The sequence below is a fragment of the Astatotilapia calliptera genome, chromosome 11, assembly GCF_900246225.1.
Source record: "Astatotilapia calliptera chromosome 11, fAstCal1.2, whole genome shotgun sequence".
Classification (NCBI taxonomy): Eukaryota; Metazoa; Chordata; class Actinopteri; order Cichliformes; family Cichlidae; genus Astatotilapia; species Astatotilapia calliptera.
In genome coordinates this window covers 3,411,928-3,431,184 of record NC_039312.1, presented here as the reverse complement: position 1 = coordinate 3,431,184, position 19,257 = coordinate 3,411,928, and the positions used below count along the sequence as shown (strand labels likewise).

The 19,257-nt window shown below is 44.8% G+C and overlaps 1 protein-coding gene and 1 pseudogene across 8 annotated transcripts in view; one reads left to right on the top strand and one right to left on the bottom strand.

The window, feature by feature from the left end:
* Window positions 1-19,257, bottom strand: part of ascc3 (activating signal cointegrator 1 complex subunit 3) — a 141,264-nt gene that overhangs the window by 63,505 nt on the left and 58,502 nt on the right. For all 8 annotated transcript variants that reach the window (XM_026185181.1, XM_026185174.1, XM_026185180.1 and 5 more), the window contains 3 exons: window positions 17,736-17,939; window positions 16,089-16,229; window positions 5,925-6,089 (listed from right to left, as the gene is read on the bottom strand). In XM_026185181.1, coding sequence (XP_026040966.1) covers window positions 5,925-6,089; window positions 16,089-16,229; window positions 17,736-17,939 — 510 coding nt within the window. The remainder of the gene's footprint in view (window positions 1-5,924; window positions 6,090-16,088; window positions 16,230-17,735; window positions 17,940-19,257) is intronic.
* On the top strand, window positions 11,975-14,749 carry LOC113032320 (40S ribosomal protein S16-like; annotated as a pseudogene).

Sequence of the window (19,257 nt, the reverse complement as noted above, 5' to 3'; positions counted from 1 at the left end):
GGTGCCTCCAGGGCCGTAAGCGTTCTTCAAGTCTACAAAGCACATGCAGACTGTTTGCACTGTTCCTCCTAGGTCCAAGTTTGGACAGCTGGCTGGAGGTTCCCTTCCAGCATCCTGAAATAAACTGGGCAGAATAATACCTCAGTAACTGGAGCACACGCTCCAGGTAACCAAGACCCCACAGTGTCTAGTCTTTAGCATCACATCCAAACCCAGTGTCTTGGCTGCAGGGAGCTTCTCAACTCCCCCAGTGACCTCTGCCAGCATACCAGTATAATTCATAAGACTTTCCCACAGTCCTCAGGCTCTGCTTCCTCTGCGTCGGCTACTTTGACTGGAATGAAGCGTTCGTCAAAGTACTGTTTCCACCACCAACAGCATCTCAATATCAGGTCATCAGAGTCCTTCCTGACTGCAAATGGCCTGTGTCAAGTCCTTCCAGGACAGCTTGCCAGAACTTCTTTGTGGGCTGCCCAAAGTAGTCCTCCATGGTAGGGCTGCTCGATTATGGCAAAAATGATAATCACGATTATTTTCACTGAAATTGAGATCACGATTATTTGACGATATTTATTTAACCCTTTAAGACCTACTATAGAACCAAGTCCACCAGAGCTTATATTATTTTTTTTACATGCTGTAGTGCCATTTGTGGGAGCATTTCAAGTTGCTATACATCAATACAACTGTTATAGCCCATATTTTAATAATATGTATGCATTAAGTCCATAGTAATTACATAAATTGCAAAAAAGTGCAATAAACTACAAAAAAAATTGAAAATCGCTTTTGTTTTGTTTACATATATTTCTACTTGGAGAAATTTAAGAGGCTTATCCCTCAAAACTTTAAATACAATAAAGTTGCAAAAAATAGTTTCCCACCACAGGAAATTTATTTTGAGTGTCTTCATAGTTTTATTTTGGAGATACAGTTTTTATATACTGCAGGAAAAACAAAAAACAATCCTATGATGCAGATTTGCAAAGAAAACAGCAGGTGCCTCATTTCACTGTGGGAAGTGTTACGAACAGCTGATCGGATCGGCAAAGCGTGTTTCTGGAATATTATGTTTTTGTTCCTGCAAGCGCTTTTTATGCAATTTTTGCAAAGCTTTATGTGGAAGGAAACCGTGACCGAGGACAAGCTGATGGCATCAGATGTAAGTACAACTCCTCCGGTTTCATATGCAAAACAAATTATTGCGCTAGCTTACATGGTTCAGGTTCTACAGGGATTTAACAATAGTTACGCAAAACGGAGCGTGCAGCTCTGACCGGATTTAAAGGGTTAACAATGACTTTAAAAAATAATATAAAATAGTGTGCAACACCACTGAAGTTTATTTTTTTAAACTCTTTTCAACCAACGGCAGTCACTCTCCAAATAACTTCTGCTTAGCTTTCCGAGCTTCCCTCGGGTCCTCTTAATCAGCGGTCTCCAACCTTTTTTGCGCCACGGACGGTTTATGCCCGACAATATTTTCACGGACCGGCCTTTAAGGTGTCGCGGATAAATGAGGGAGGGGCTAATAATCGGCTCAGTCATTTTTAATGATCGTTGAAAGCCCAGATCGTAATCGTGATTAAAATTCGATTAATTGAGCAGCCCTACTCCATGGCCTCCCTTAACTGTGCTCAGACTCTATTTTTTTTTCTTCAGCAACTGCCAGTGCCACAGCCCTTTTGGGGCAATACCCATTTTCTGCTTCACGAGACCCCTGGGCCAACCAAACCAAAGAGGCTCCTTGATCAGCTTTATGGCAAAAACTTAGAGATACTCAAGCAGAATAGCTCTAGTCCGGCCACCCAACACCTATTTTACTCCTAGCAAAGTATCATAGAAATAAACAGATATTTATTTAACAACTTTGTGGTCAATTTTCCAATTTAGAACCCCCACTTTACAGTTCTGTATTTTGACTGTGGGAGTAAAACCTAAGCAGAGAAATGGGGTTCACACAGGAGCCCTCCTGGAGTGAGGCGAACGTGCTAACCACTGTATCACCACACTGTAGCAGCACGCTGGAATAGGTTGTGCTTTGTTAGTGCAGTACAGTACAGTGTAACAGTAGAGGGGAAAACTGAGTTTCCAATAATATCCATTGACTTACTAAGCGTGCACGAAAAGCTGATGGAAACAGTGAAGCTTTTCTTTTCTTGGTGAGTTAAGTCCTTATACTGTAGAATCAAAACTCATCCATCAGCAGCCACCTTCAAAGGGCCTTGAGCAGCTACTGGAGCAGCTCTTTTTAAAGCATTTGAATGTCATCGGTCACGTGAGGATTAAACCTTCATGCACAGAATCACCGAGGATAAAAACACAAACGCTGGTTTGCTTAACAAACGTTTTCCTTGAAAGTTCTACTTTCTAGCATAATTACTGCTGTGGCACAGTGCTTTCCACGAGCGCCATGTTTCTCTGCTAATACCTCTGGTTTCATTCTACATCTATCGTTAAGCCCTGACCACATATGCAGTCTGCTGGCAACTACACAGACAGTCAAGAGGCTTCAAACTTGTGCACTGCAGCACAACTTCAAGGTGTACAAAGAGCCCAGTCAGCCCTTCTTCAGTAATATCAGCTCAACCTGCAGATAAATGGGCTGTGAACCGAATAAACAGCGGTCACATGTACAGCCCAGTTTTCAATTACCTTGCGGTTAACCTCGCCAAAGAGGTCAGAGTCACTGCTCAGCACAGCAGCTCGTCCCTGCCGCTGTGTTTCAGTGCTGCTCCGTGCTTCTCTGCTCTGACGTCTTTACCACACTGTTCCTCCTCACAAACACTTGGTCCAACAGTGCATCGCTCCAATCACATTTGCATTAGGACAAGATGGTGAATGGCCTGGTCTACGTGGCGCTCTAACTGGTCTAACTGGTCCACGTGGCGCTCTAACTGGTCCACGTGGCGCTCTAACTGGTCTAACTGGTCTATGTGGTGCTCTAACTGGTCTACGTGGCGCTCTAACTGGTCCACGTGGCGCTCTAACTGGTCCATGTGGCGCTCTAACTGGTCCACGTGGCGCTCTAACTGGTCTAACTGGTCTATGTGGTGCTCTAACTGGTCTACGTGGCGCTCTAACTGGTCCACGTGGCGCTCTAACTGGTCCATGTGGCGCTCTAACTGGTCCACGTGGCGCTCTAACTGGTCTAACTGGTCTATGTGGTGCTCTAACTGGTCTACGTGGCGCTCTAACTGGTCTACGTGGCGCTCTAACTGGTCCACGTGGCGCTCTAACTGGTCTAACTGGTCCACGTGGCGCTCTAACTGGCTGAGAGCAACATTCACAGCTTCACACAGATTTCATGGAGTGCACTCACACTGTGGGATCAGCTTTGGGACTTTGGGAATCAAACTACTGACCTTCTGATTGGTGCATGCTGAGTTCCTGCGCCTCGTTCTAATGAATTCCTCCTCTACCTTTTATAGAGAAACAGTTTGTATATAACTGCAAACCCTTCCTTACTGGCTTTGTGAAGATTCATGGCGATGATAAGATATTACTGCTGATGATGGTTTACAGGCCAGGCAGGTGAATTATTAACTCTAAGAGCTGCTATAAATAACCACCACTGAACAAAGCAGTCATGCATATGGACAGCATCCTTTGGCTCACTGCTAATGTGATTTACACACACGTCAGATTTATCCATCGTCTTCTTTTCATCTTCTCATTACTCTCTTACGTATACAACTCAAAGGCGGTGCTGAGATGTATATTTATGCTACACGGGCCACATGTGCTGCTGTGTGTGATGCATGATCCAAAGGCTTTCATGAACTGGGTGCACACTGAGATCATTCGGGTCCAAGGACACATTCATACATGTATTTGGTATTTTGGCAGATTTTTCTGGATTCACATGCAGTTCACAGAATAAGATGCAAGGTTGAGTCAGTGACAGGCTAAAAATAGACTTCTCCACTTATTAACATTCCTCCATGAACTGACATGTGACAGCACTGCATCACACTGGCTTATTGGAAATTAAGTTCTGTCTCTTTCTACAGTTGGATAATCACTCTCTATGGGAAATATCCAGGTTGCTTCCTGCACACGTCAGTCATCATTACAGGGAATCAGCAGCTCAGACAGTGAACTGATGATTGCTTATCACAGCAACAACATGCCAGAGGGACTGGATGTGTCTGAAACATGACTGGGACCTGTTTGCATCAACTGGACACAAAGACCAAACATCAGAACTTGTTTTTCAAAGACTGTATATTTAATGAAAAATGTAAATTATCAAGTGGGATCATGAGGTGATGTGCTTTGCCTACAGAGAACACTGTGGCCACGGCGTCCATGCTGCTCTACCCCACTTGAAGCTGCACACGGCTGCTCCTACCATTATCCTCCAGGGCCGCCACAATCGATTATTCTGATAGTCGACTAGTCACCGAGTATTTTTGCGATTAGTCGACTAATCAGATCATCATCCATTGGAGTAAAACTACAGCTTATTGCACCAGCAGCATCTGCTCTTATATAACTATCATTAGCTTACAGCTTGAAGTGTTTCAGGTGCAAACTAAAAATAAAGACAAGATGATAGTTTATTACATTTTAATGAAATCTGCAGATTGTTTGAAGTTTAATAAACTCCTTGCTATCTAAAATATAACAGGACACCGGAGTAAATTCTGGAGCATCTCACACTTCTGATGATCAGCTGTCTGCTTGACGTTTATTCAGCTGTGTAAAAACTATAACTTTAATCTCAGCCAAAGAGATTTAGTCAGGAACAAATAAAACACTGAAAAAAGCCAAACAACAATATTTTTAAGTTATCTAAGTGACTCATATATCATGTTTAACCTGAGCAGCAAAAGACAGCGGTGGGTTTGAAAACGATTTGCCGGGAGTCCGGTGTTCTCACGGCTCTAGTGAGCCTTGCCCCCGGCTAGCTATCGAGCTAGTGGGTAACAGACGTCTCCGAAAACGTCGGAGCGCTTTTGAAAATATGCGGTGTCCTGATAAACTGAGCAGATATTTGAGGTTTACACAGCTACATTCTCACCTGAAAATATGTTAAACGTTTATTTTGTGACCCAGAAAGAATAATAAGAGTAATATTAAAACTAACTAGCTGCCGCCATTGTTGGAAACTGAGCTGGGCCGCGCTATGAATTCTGGGACACAGCTTCTTCTTCTTCGGGGTTTAACGGCAGCTGGCATCCTTGTACATGCAGTGCTGCCATCTTCTGTTTCAGTCCGTTATTACACTCTTAAATCCTGCTACTTATTCCTGCGTCTTTTGTGATCTTACAAAGCTTCAAACGAGGCGCCGACTATTAAATTAGCCGTCGACGATTTTTATAGTCGACGTAATCGTGACTAGCCGACTGTGGGGGGCCAGACTCAGTACTGGCCCCCCACAGGGCTAGAGCCCCCTGCTCCACACTCACCACAGTAACACCTTTGTTAAGTTTGCAGACGGTGGTGGGACTCATTTCTGGAGGGATGAGCACGCCTATAGGGATGAGGTGGAGCAGCTGACAGCGTGATGTAGGAACAACAATTTGGTCTTGAACACCACAAAGACCCCTGAAAACATCCAGATGAACAGAATCTACATTTTAGGATTTCCTCACCTGGATGATTGCGCGTGCATCGAGACATCAGGGAGGACCTGACATGGGAAACACCGCTGAGGTAGTGAAGAAGCTCCGAATAAGACCCGACTCTCAGAGAGAATCACACCCTGACTAACTGCTCAGCTTTTCAGAGATCCCACAGTTCCCACAGAGCAGGCCATCACGTCTGGGACTTTGTCCCCTTGATAATAAACACCTTCACTTAGAAACTGCATTTTGTGTTTAATGGTGTTGTCTTTGACTATTTTAATTTGTTTGATGATCTGAAACATTGAAGTGAGAAATATGAACTGAGGACGGGGAACGAGGAGGAACACTAACCTGTCTGATGGTCCGGGCCACCAGACTCTCAAGAACCGGGCCTCGATCTTCATGCAATAGATGGACTTCATCCAAGATGAGGAGCCGCACAATCTGTGACAGAGCCACATCGCCAACACTCTTCCTGGTCACAACGTCCCACTTCTCCGGAGTCGTCACCAACATCTGAAAACAGGACAAGGTCCTCTATAGATGATCATGCGTTTCTCCCCTTCAAGAACATGTTCTATAATAAAATGTATGTTTCTCCAGTAAAACGAAAGGAAGTGCAACATCAGCAAACCTGAAAAACTAAACAAAGAATCAAACATGACACGAGCCACTGCTGCAGAGCCTCATAGTGCGTATGGTGCATTTGTCTGTAATGTATTTGACAAACATCGTCCTTTAGTGGAAATCACTGAAAAGCATCAGGCGACAGATGAACAGAAATAATCTATGTAAGAGATTTATTAAGTACAAGTCATATAAAAATAGATTAGTAAATATTAAAAGTACTACCACACATTATTGGAGCAAAGCAGGAGTGGATCACAACAAACATGGAGGTTATTAAATCGTATAATCAAAAAGGGCTCGAAAAACAAGACATCCAGAATATCTTAGAAAAGATGAAGATTGTGCTTCATAAAATTAACGACACTGCAAATGAACTGAATGATTTCTTTGGACATGTTGGCTTTAATGTAGCACAAGAAATTCAAGAGTTAAGAAATAATAATGAGCTAAATAAACACATTACTCAGTTCATTGGTGCTGTGAGTCACAGAGGAATACTTGATGTTCTGAAGACAACTTTAAAAAGGCCACTGATTGTTTCAGTATTGACGTGATATTAGTTAAACGTATTGTAGCATAGTGCAAACTTTCACATACATGTGTAACCTGGTACGTTTCCCTCCAAAATGGAAAAAGCCACAGAGAGGGTTAGGGTTACCCACAACCGACTACAGATCAATAACTCCACAGTTCTCAGAAATCTTAGGAAAATGATCTGTTAATAGACGTGGTAAATATATTGAGAAACATAATAAGTGATAATACGGCAGAGCGGATATGCAACAGATAATAAGGAACATACTGCTGGTGTTTTATACACTTTAACATTGATCATATTATATTACTGAATGAACTAGACAGATATGGCATAAGAGGGATCGCATACACGTGCATGAAAAGTTACCTGGATCAATACGTGCAAATCTAATCAGCTGAAGGTAACCTGCGGTGTTCCTCAGGGCTCTGTGCTGGGCCCTAAACGATTCATGTTATATATAAATGTGTATTGTTTGCTGATGATACCACTGTGCATCAATCAGATAAAAACCTAGAACAGCTTCTGACTGCAGTGGAAACGGAGGTAACTATAAGTTATTGTTAAATATAAAACAAAATGTATTATTTTTGGCACCAGACAAATGAAACGTGGCTAAAATCAGGGTTGAGCTGAAACTGAAAGAGTGAACGAGAATAAATGTGTTGGAGTGATAACTGATGATAAGCTGAGCTGGAAGTCTCATATGAACCATGTGAAACAAAACCTGTCAAAAACCATTAGCTGTTAGCTATGTAGAGAATAACCAAGCAAAGCATGAGCTGAACAAGAAATCATTACTTTATTGTCCTCTGCTTCTCCAAATATGACTTATTGTCTAGAGACACGGGCTAATGCATAGCCAATAGCTTTCTGATTAGCCTGATCTGGTGTGGCAGATCATTGACAGATCTGAATGCTCGTCAAAATAAATCAATTTTAAAAGTGTGTAGACGGTAATCTGGATACAGATCCCTTTATATACAGTGACAGTGTGAAGAGCTGCACCTTATTTTTCATCGTATAGTAAAGTTCTGTATTTACATGTAAAGGTTTGTAGGTTACATCCCTCCATCCTGGGCATGAGCGCTCTTGGATTGAGCCCAGGCTGTTGGGCTGCTGCGGTCCTGGGCTGCAGGGTAACGACTGACTCGGTCATCTACGGACGTCTCGGACACGTCAGTGAAAAGAGGAGCTGAACCCCACTTCATAGTGAGCTGGACAGACGCTGCACAGGCCTGGTAGATCCAAGAGTTTGAAAAGAGTGTGCTGCAGTTTCTTACAGCGACCTCCAACTCCCACCTCCACCAAGAGCTTAGTTGGCGTGTAGGCCTGTGGGGGCTGAACCCCGGCTGACAGGTACAGGTGGGCCAGCTGGATTACAGCCTTGTGGCTGCCGAGGCAGAGACTCGAGAGTGGGAGTTTAGTGAGGCCATGGAAGTGTTCAGTTTGCCCACAGTGTGGTCGGACTCGGTGTTGTAGCTGTGCCTCTGTACACCACCACAGCTGTTTAGGAATTACTGCCATTTTTATGCAAAGTCCCCCACCGTCAGAGACTGAACAAGAACTACACGACGGCAAGTGAGGCCTGTCCCCTTCACCTGCCTGACTGATTCTAAGCAGCTGTGAGTGTTGAACTCCTTCAGTAGCTGTTCACGCTCGGCATGAGCACAGCTGTGAGAGAAGCAGGTCCTCATTAGGCTGACAAAAATGGTAAAAATGGTCAAAAGGCCTGTATTTGTATAGCGCTTTACTTTGTCCCTATGGACCCCAAAGCGCTTTACACTACATTCACCCATCCACACATTCACACACTGGTGATGGCAGCCACATGTAGCCACAGCTGCCCTGGGCGCACTGACAGAGGCAGAACTAAAGCCAACAGAGGTCAGATAAACAGTGTGGTACAGTAAAGAGAAGCAACGTGCTGGCCAGCTCAGCAACACCAGAATTAAATTTAAAAAAATCACAAAACACAAATTAAGTGGATGACGTTAAAATTGTGTCCTTGGTTAATACAAACGTCTCAACAGCCAAGACGAAGGTGTGTTACTTCAACTCAACAAGAAAGTGATTGGATACGATTTCACAAAGTAAGAATGACCCACAGCATCAGTCACGGTCAGTCACCTGACCAAGGCCCTACACAGCTGACACAGCTCTGACAGACAGAGTCACGTCCGTCACACGTACTGGCTGAACTGGTTTTGGAAGAACTCAAGTTTATGAATGGAACTGAAAAAACAACAACAGACAAACAAACCCACAACAGATTGTTGTTAGTTAGCGGGGAGATGCAGGACTGTCTACATGAATTTATTTCACTGTTGTCATGGCAACGTGCACTTTCCTTTCACATCATCTGTTCTCATCTCTCTCAGCTCCTGGTGACACTACGACAGCACCGGCCACGCCCACGTTGAAAAGCCACTAATGAATATATCAGCTGTGCTAGCACTGGCATAATGCTTACACACGCACCAATCAGCTGGTATTTGTTTACTCGAACACATCTGGAAACATCTAGAACATCGGTCACACCAAGACTCCCACGCTGTTTGAAGCCAAAGCAGCGTCGTTCCTACAGATGATCTTAGATTGATGGGCGGTCACTGCACAGGTGCCCACAGATCTGCTCCATCACAGTAATAACAGGTAATGACAGACGTCAGACTGTCCCACTGTGTGCTGAGTTACAGTACGCACCCTGTGCCCGTCGGTGACGTGAGTCTGTGACGGCACGATCAGTATAAACGCTGCTACTTTGCCTCTCAGACTAATTACATTGAAGAGCATCAGCATATCTTTCTGAGTCAAATGACAACAGAAAGCTTCTCTGCACACGTCTTAGTATCTGCAGCTTCCCGTGCGATATTTGTCTCTGTTTGAGGAAAAAATACTACAATGCCTAATTAATGGAGTGTGAACCTGTTGGAGGATGTGCAGATTCCTATTAAAGTCTTCCTGTAAAAGCAGTTCATTAAATTCCCTCTAGTTTGCATTTAAATCAATCTATCCAGCCATTAGAGACGCTCACAGGAAAGGAAGCGCATGCTCCTAATTGGACGTACTGGTTAATTTAAATGGAGGCTCTGGCAAATGGAGCAGAGGCCAAAGTGCTTTTTTAATTGCTTTACAAACACACACGAGGAGGTGCAGAGAAAACATGTAATTGTTTTCCTTAATGGTGTTATTTAGCCAGTTAATCAAATGATCGCTGCAGGACTGCAATCAACCCTCGAAATTGGCTCATTCTTCATATTTCATAGAAGAAAATGTAAGTTAAGGTTTCTCAAATGTGACAATTTAATCAGACAAATTCACACACATGAGAAATAAAGTGGCCAAGAAAAATGGTTCTTTTCAAACATTAATTACTGAATTAGAGCAAAGAGACAACGTGCTTATCAAATATGTAACCAACATGTCAGAGCCGAGGGCTGGAGGACCAGCAGCCTTACTGGATGCAGACGGTCGGGCATCACCAGAGAAATGACCCAAAAACAAACTCACTGATTTAATTACTATAAAAAACAAAACTCAGTGACTTTGTATTTTTACAATGAGCAGCTGATTACTGAGTGAAGTATAACTGTGACTGATTCTTAGACTACGAGCCGGCTTCGCGTGATTTACGGTGGGTCTGTGTTCATGTGTGGACAGAAACATTTAGTTACATCCGGCTGACATTCCTCACCGTTCCTGTGCACAGATGGATGCCTGTGGCCCCCTTTGGGAATACTTAGGCTGAAACATGTTCAGCGTTGGGAGACACCAGTGACATTTCCTGCAGCACTTCCAAGGAAACCTTGTTACCATATCATCAGACACTATATGAGACGGGACTTTACGCCATTTATCTGGATGTGCCGAGTACATCTGATGGACTGCTGATTTGTTCCTTATTCCTGATCTTTACACACATAACACACACACTTTACAAACGTTCACACAGGTTTCTGAAAGTCGTTCAGTAAACCTGGTTGATGTTACAACGAGCTTCTGTGCACACAGAGGCTGAAAACAAACTCGGTGCTGCTGGATTCATGGTCATTGCAGCAGTTTTTTATTGTACTGCACTTTTATTGACAATGATGACTGTAATATTTTCCATAGACAACAGATCAGATCCCTTCATGTCTCTGCTTCATCTGCAGTCACTGTGGGTGTAATGAACACACAGCAAACACACAGTCACAGTATCAGTTATTGATTCATTAGAAATGCTCCAAAAACAAGCAAAGCACATGCAGACGTCCACGGCAGCCGTGGGAAACTACACAAAACTATTTCTGTAAATACCACCAGTGTTGGTCAAGTTACCTGAAAAAAGTAATCAGTAACTAATTACTGATTGCTTCCCCCAAAAAGTAATCCCATTACTTTACTGATTACTTATTTTCAAAAGTAATTAGTTACGTAAACACGATTCACAACCTGAAGAGGTGATAAAGCGATAGATCTTTCAGCCCAATTCTACTTTTTCTGCATAATCCATCATACAAAATGTAATCAAATGGAAAAGTCTCTTTTTAAAACTTGTTTTATTAGTTTTAATCTTTTAACTTTATGCATCAAGCAAAACATTTAATTATCTGCAACATTCTCTGACTGGAAGAAATTAGTTTAACATTTAAACCTATTTTCTGCACATTCCAGCTCATAAAATAAAATATTTTGTGTGTTTACACTCAGTCTTTCAAATAGATGCAAGTAAAACACAGCAGAAAATAAATAAAGTCAAAGACTCAGCGGTCCTGTTGCTCTATTTTCACCTGTAAAGCAGGAGTGGGGTAGGCGGAGGTTTACCCTGGTGCAGGTGTGCCGCGGTCAGTGGAAGAATCCGCGAGTTTCTGTGAGTTTCCCATTACGTCGTAGCTACTCGGTGCTTGCTCGGAAGTTTAGGGTTTTTTCGCTGTAAAAAGAAGTTTTCTTCCCACGCACGATGGACACTAATGTTTTTGTCACTTTTTATGGAATCAAACTCAAAGTAAGGTCAGTACTTCCACGCTTTAAACGCTGCACGCTCATACTCTCTCTGCACTCGATATATGATCCATTGTTGATCTGCACACAGCTGCTGTCACGAACGGCGCACTCGCTTACGTCACTGTCATGAGACATTCTCGCAAAAAATCACGGTTTTAGTAACGCAGTAACGCAGCGTTCCTACGGGAAAGTAACAGTAATCTAATTACCGTTTTTGCAATAGTAATCCCTTACTTTACTCGTTACCGTCTCTGACTACCACAAACATGTACTTAAACAGATAATAGCTGGAGTTTTAATCTGCAGGAAGGGCAGCTGCAGCTACATGCACATCCCCGTGCATCCCTGCAGGTCGCTGCCTGAGTGGGAGGAAGATTGTTGCTCGCTGGTGCGAGCTAAGGTTAGCACGGACACGTGCAGCAACGGCACGACACATCTCGCCAACTCTCAGCACTTAAATACTAATTACTGACATCGCTGAGAGAGCATCAGACAAGCGATGATCACTTGACTGATGGTTACAGTAAGTGCCGTGACTCAGTCCAGCACGGCATTTCAGTAATGACTTGATCTTTCTTCAGCTGCTTTGATGGGCTCTGTCTTTACAGTTTCACCGACCTGCAGTTTGTTCTTGTTTGAACCCAGTTCATGGAGCCTGTTTTGCTTTTTCCCTCGACCAGGAAACACGGACTCATTCTCACACTCGCTGCTGTTTCAGAAAGCTGCGTCTCTGCTCCTTCCTCACTGTCATTAACTCATGTTTCCCCTCTGGACAGAGCAAAGGTGCCCGGACGTCCCCGCATGCCGTCCAAACCACGCTGGCTTCCACATGGCAAAACTCTTTCTGTTTCCATAGTAACTCTGCCGTTACAGGGAGAGGAGCACGTAGGAGGTTGAGGTGGGCGGGTGGACGATGGAGTGGGTCGGTTAGAGAAAAACGTTCACTACATTGTGATATGTTAACAACTAACAGCCTGTCAAGGCCAACTGTAATGAGAACCTTCTCAAAGCTCCACTCTGTGTGCACGAGTCTGTGCGAGCGCGCACGTCGTTACACTCTGATGTGGAAAATCATTTCAGTGGGAACTGCTGCTCTCTCCTGCTGCTTAGTGAGTGGATGACGCTGGATTTGACGAGTGGGAGGAATAAAATAAAAAGGAAAGTGACCAGTAGAGAAGAGCAGCAGAGTGCTCGTATCCTACAATCATTACACTGTCATGTTTTTATATGAAGCCACGCCAATCCAAAGCAGGTTTCAGGTTTGGACACACACAGTGAGGGAGACAAACGTGATTCATCCTTTCACAAACTCATGAAATGCATCCTTCACTTTCACTTTCAAAGAACGTTTCTGACCCGTGAGGTCGCAGAGACATCCAGGCACTGATACTCACAATAATACGTGATATTGCTGCAGGCGCGAGGGCACCGAGTCGTCCCTCAGGAGCGGTGAGGCTGGCTTTCCACCATGCACTGGTTCCCTCTCTTGCAGGTTCATCGGTGCACGTTTCCCTCCTCCTCGCAGAATCAGAAACTAAGTGGTGTCTTTGTGTGCTTCAGAAACATGCCAGCTGACGGTCCTCTGGAGTCCGTCCAGGTGTTTGGACGTAAAACCCACCACAGCAGTTTCCCAGTGCAGGAGGGGGACGTCCTGATCAGGGTGAACGGCAGACCTGAGGAGAGGGTGGAGCCTGCTACGCTCCAGAACAAGCTTCTGGAGCCAGTGCTGCGGAGCGGTGGAGCGTGGCACCGCACAGATCTACACCAGCCATGTCCACAGCCCTGCTTGCATACTACCAGAAGGATGTGGATGAGGCCTCTGAGAAGGAGATCCAGGACATCCTGATCCAGTACGACAGTGGTGATTTTCCTTCTTTTACCTGATGTGCTGCTTTTGACGATGGTTGTGTAATGATCCCGATAAAGGTCAAAGGGCACAACATGCAAGTTTCATAAAGCACAAGTTCTTAGAAGTATTTGCTTCCCGTCCTTACACTGTCCCGGCAGAAAGCCCACTCTGCTATCAACATCAAAGGTGTGCGATGAAAGGAGCGATGGGACCGAGGGGAGACGCAACAAACCAAGGTTACAGAGCATGACATCACTCGGGCCCACTAACCGTGGATTCAGCTCTGCACTCAACACTTTGTGCAAATGCACGACAAATAAGCCGGTGAAACGGAGGCATTAGAGAGAGCTCAAAGTGAAGCAGTGCTGCAGAGCTGCTCTGAATCTGACTAATCATTCTCTTTGTGTAATCTCATCATATGACCTGATGGAAATGCAGTTTTAAAACACCTTCAGATTAGCTGGAATTGGCCTCATTTCAGACACACACACACTTTGTGCTCATAAGTCCCATGAGACTTATGAAGGGTAAATCTGAGCTGTGCGATCTGTTAAATCCAACTCCTTTGGATTTAACAGATATGCAGGTTTTCCCAGTGTTCCCGCTCCAAGTGTCGTTCAGGTCCAACAGCCTCGACGTCTCTCACAGCCACAGGACTAAACTCTCTCATCATCATCTTTTCTTTGGCTTCATCCTCTTTAACCTAAAGAAACATTACAATTAAAATGCCACCAGCATTTCACTTATTAAACTTACTAAACATGAAATTCAGCTTAAGAAGTGAACATGCGTCATTATTCACACCGGCTGTTTCCTGCATGTAGTCCAGGACACAGCGTCTGCCATATTCATAACAAACAGCAGTTAAACTGCATTTGTATGGGTCAGTTCTGTATTTAAACAGACAGTGCACCCTGCTGTCTGCTGCTCGTTCACTAACAGCACAGCGTGGTGGTGCACAGACCGGCTGAACACAGGCGAGCAGGCTGACGTACGCTGCACAATAACAAAGCATTTGGCTTCAACACTTGTAAATGCTGAGACACAGACTCATCTCTGGCTTTCTTGCTACATTGCATCTGTATTCACACAGAGGTCTAAATACAGGTGGTGAACAAGCAACAGGTTTAACTAGAATCATGAAAAACATAGAATAGCATCAGTGTAGCTTAAACTCACTGGGAAACTTGCTAGCAGTTTAGCATGACAGCATGGGTTCACCGTCTCTGTAGCAAACCACTAACCCCCTGCACTCCCTGATGCTGGGGCCTCTCTCAGCACACTGAAGGATTAAGCTTCCTGCCACAAAGCAAAGACGGTTCAGGAACACTTTGAGGAGCACAACAACAAGCTGGCTTTGACTTGGCCTCCTGTGCTGGACAGACACGCCTGATCTGTGGAAGCCCCGCCTCACAGCTTAGCACGATTTAGCAGGTAGTCATGATGCTTTGCCTGATCAGACTATACTCCAGCTTCCTCCCATAATCCAAAGACATGCAGTTAGTGGGGTTAGGATACTGAATGGGTTCATATTGCCCAGAGGTGTGAATGCAAGTTCACATGTGTGTCTGTCTGTGTGCTGGCCGTGACTGCTGACCGCTGCCCGGGACAGATCCAGCCCCCTGTGACCCTGATGAGGATAAGTGGAGGGAGGGTGGATGGATGACACCGATCATTCATCCATCCACCCTCAGCATTTTCACTACTCAGCACCTGCATTATTCACCAGATCTGCCTCCCCACATCACCTATGTGTCTCCAAAATGAGTAAATGAGAACACCTTTATACGAGAGGCAAAAGCACAGCGACAGAGCAGGACTGTGTAACGTGCACGCCGACAGAGGTGCACGAGGAGATGATCTTGAAGCAACATTTGACCAAATTAAAAACGAGTCTTATTTATTTATTTGACACGCAGAGTGTTACTGGACCAATGTTCTTGTTTTAGATCTGAGTTCTGCCTACATATCCCACCATCAGCAGGAGAGTGTGTCTGAGTACAGCCTGACTTTACAGCACAGGGTTCATCCAACACCCCTCAACCTAAATCCACAGTGCAGCCCTGAACCTGGACCGTCAGTGTAACATTGTTACATGTGTGTATGAGCCACCTTTTAAAATCCTTTCAATGTCAGACTTTGTCACACACACACGCACACACACACACACACACACGCACACACACACACACACACACACGCACACACACGCACACACGCACACAGTGACCATAACAATAACAGATATGAACGCTCACTGTGCTCTGTTACACAGCGTGCTTTCACCCATGACCTGCACATGTGATGATGATCAGATTTACAGGTGAGTAATAAGCTCAGTGTGTACAGATTTACTCTAAGGACGATGTCCTAACCCGATCCAGCTGGAGTGCTAGAGGACGTGTAAGGGTAGCAGGCAGAGTTAGCTTGTTTTGTGTAGTGAGCTGTGTGTGTGTGTGTGTGTGTGTGTGTGTGTGTGTGTGTGTGTGTGTGTGTGTGTGTGTGTGTGTACCTGTGTTCGAAGGATCTCTCCTTTGGTAAGCTGCATGTCTCCAGTGAGTTCTTTCACAGTGATGCCCAGTGGCTCCAGCCGCTTACCAAAGTAGTTCGTCATCTCAGCTGCCAAGGCTTTCATGGGAGCCACATATACGATCTACAGAGAGAGCGGCGTGGAAATGAATGTGAGTGGAGGAGAGAGAGTGGAGCAAGGTTGTAGACGGGGCTGAAAGGACACTGTGGTGATAAATGAGCAAAGAGGGGCAGCATCATTTGTTCCCCAGCTACCAGCACAAATCAGTTTATTGTGAAATGTCACAGCGCTCGCATGGATAAAATGTAATGGTGATGTATGAAAAGCAGCTTTTGTCACTGCTGGTGTTTGTCAGTGTACGAGCTTTTATACAGAACAAAGACTGTCTGCGTTATTGATGTGTGTGTGGATCTGACACTGGGTTTAAGACCAGTGCTTTTAGACCAAGCTGTCAGCACTGCCAGTGTTTCAGAGTCTGTTTCCAACTGTTGCTATTTGTCATTTTGACCACCGCGATCTTCTGCTTTTCTAACCCAGCACTGACAGATGAACTACAGAGACTGGGTGGACGAGCGCCGCGTGGCTTTACAGCGCACACATTCATGAACAGCTGATCATAATAATGAGGTCATCATTATTCACCAATCAAATTTGATAACAAATCATCACTCAGTCATCGGCTCAGCTTCAGCCTCTGAAGAAAACAGCAGTTGTCTTTGCTCAGCACAGACGCATTCATACACATAAACCGTGTCGGGTGTGTGAACATGCAGGCCGATTAGCTCCGCCCACATTAAATGCAGGCTCGTTTCTGTGAATGAAGATGTTTAAAAGGCATTTAGCATCAACCTTTAATACAAAGGCTGTTTTATGAAACATCACATCTCTGTCACATGTGGCAAAGTTACACTTAGTCCCTCAGTAGATGTGAACTGTAACAGCTGTAGGCAGGAAACTCAAAGTGCTGCAGTTTTCCATCCCTGAAATGCCATTGGCTGATTGTAATAACGTACACTTCTCACAAGAGTTAAGGGGACACTCGACCCAAAGTCAGAACTACACCCCTGAACCTGCTTTGGTACCTATCAGAGTAATGGTTTGGTGGGCGGTGCCAGCAGCCCACCGCTCTCCCCTTACACTTCCTGTCTGTTGATGCTTGTCGTTCGTTTCCTTCTCAGCAGTGACAGCATGAGATGGTACCGTTACACTGACTGCTTTAGTATTTAGCATCATCAGTGCTGTAGATCCTTTCAGACTCACAAGACAATCCAGGGAAACGTCATTACTGGAGTGAAACAACACGCAAACTGTTCAAATCAACCGAACAAACTAAGCATCTTAAAGGAAGTCCCATGACTCCAGCTCCCCTTGACTTCAACCTATCAGAGCAGTCCTATTAACTCCCTGCCTGAAATCTCAGCGAGTGATCTGAATCCCTGCAGGGCTTGTGTGAAACTTCACCAGGGAGCAAACTGAATCTCCAGGACTCGTGTTCAAAGGCTCCGAGCCGGAGTGACACTACAAACAGGAAGCAGTTATCACAAAGACATCTTTCCTTGACAGATCAGTACACTACAGCCGTTTCAGCATAAACAGCACTAATACGTGTAGCTGATGTGTGCATCGCACCTTGAATTCATCTTTCTTAATGACGCCACCGGGCTGCAAGTGCTGACGGATTTCATGGAGAACTGTCAGCATGGCGATGTTGGTCTTGCCAGCACCGGTTGGAGCACAGATCAGGAGGTTCTCATTGGTGTTGTAGGCCGTCTCGAACACTATGGACTGAATCCTGTTCAGGCGCTTCATGCCCTTGAACACCAGCTGCCCAATCTGTGGAAATAAGACAAGCACACAGAATTATGACCCCTGAAAACCACGTGTTCGAATATGTGTGATCAGCAGTGCTGTTACTTTGTGACCGACCCGTGTCAGCGCACAGAGTGTCTGTCAAACAAACACCAAAGGACCACAGACACAGGAGATGTATTTGCAACCCACATGTGTGCTGTAGTGGGTGTGGACATATGAGGTCCCGCCCCCTGCCCCCCTCACACACAAGCTCCCACCCTTTGATATGCAACAGGAATGTAGACGCTAACAGTCAGTGTATCATTTTATCACTTTGTAACAAATAAGGATTAGTGATAAGCACCTTTGAAACACTGGCACAGGAGAGGAGGGAGGGAAGTCTTCACCATGACACTTATACTGGGACTATAAGCTGTACTGGGACTATAAGCTGTACTGGGACTATATGCTGTACTGGGACTCACTAACACACTGAAGCACAGAGGCTAAGGTTGGCCTGTGCAGTCTGACCTGGCTGCAGTGAAGCTCGCAGGACTTTCACACACACGGTGTGAATACTTCTGAACTTTCTATTTTCAATAAAATGTTAGCACACTGACTGATGAGGTGCTGCCCATGTTTAGATATAACATGGTCAGGTTACATTGAATTTCTATCCATGCATCAACATGATCCATGTGGCTGAGTAATAATAAAGCAATAATGCTGCTAATTCCTGTCTGAAGCCACTGATGTCAGTTATCAGACCAACAGAATCACTGTGCTGCACTTGTTCCATCACATCTGTGCAGACGTGAAGCTTCTGCATATGCAGGCCATGAATCTGAGACGTGGCGTTCTGACTGACGGGCACCGCGTGTGCCAGAAGACATTGCTTTTCTACTGTCAGCACAAAACCACCGTACACATATTCTCCATCAAACTGGCAACACCCATGTATATTTAATGTTAAAATCTGAATTCATAATGCATGCGCACTGACTAATTCTGCAGGTCAACACGCTCCTTTCTGCTAAATAAAAGGCAGGCTATTTGAATCCCGCCCACTGTGGCTGTGACTGTGATTCTTGTGGTATTTTGGGTTCAGATAAACTGAGCAGATTCTGGTTGTGCCGTTAAACTAAATAAAGACTTAGGGCCGTACCTGTACAACAAACCCTGGTAGGCACTGACGCAGCTCAGGACGGGTTGCCCTTGGCAACTAGATCTGGGCCAATGCCAACTATTCAGTGCAGTCGCTGGCAACTGCATTTTTTATGACAGAAACATGCTGCAGACTCCTGACATGCAGTACAGACAGGTGATCAGTTACAGCCGTGTCAGTGACTCAGTGTGAACA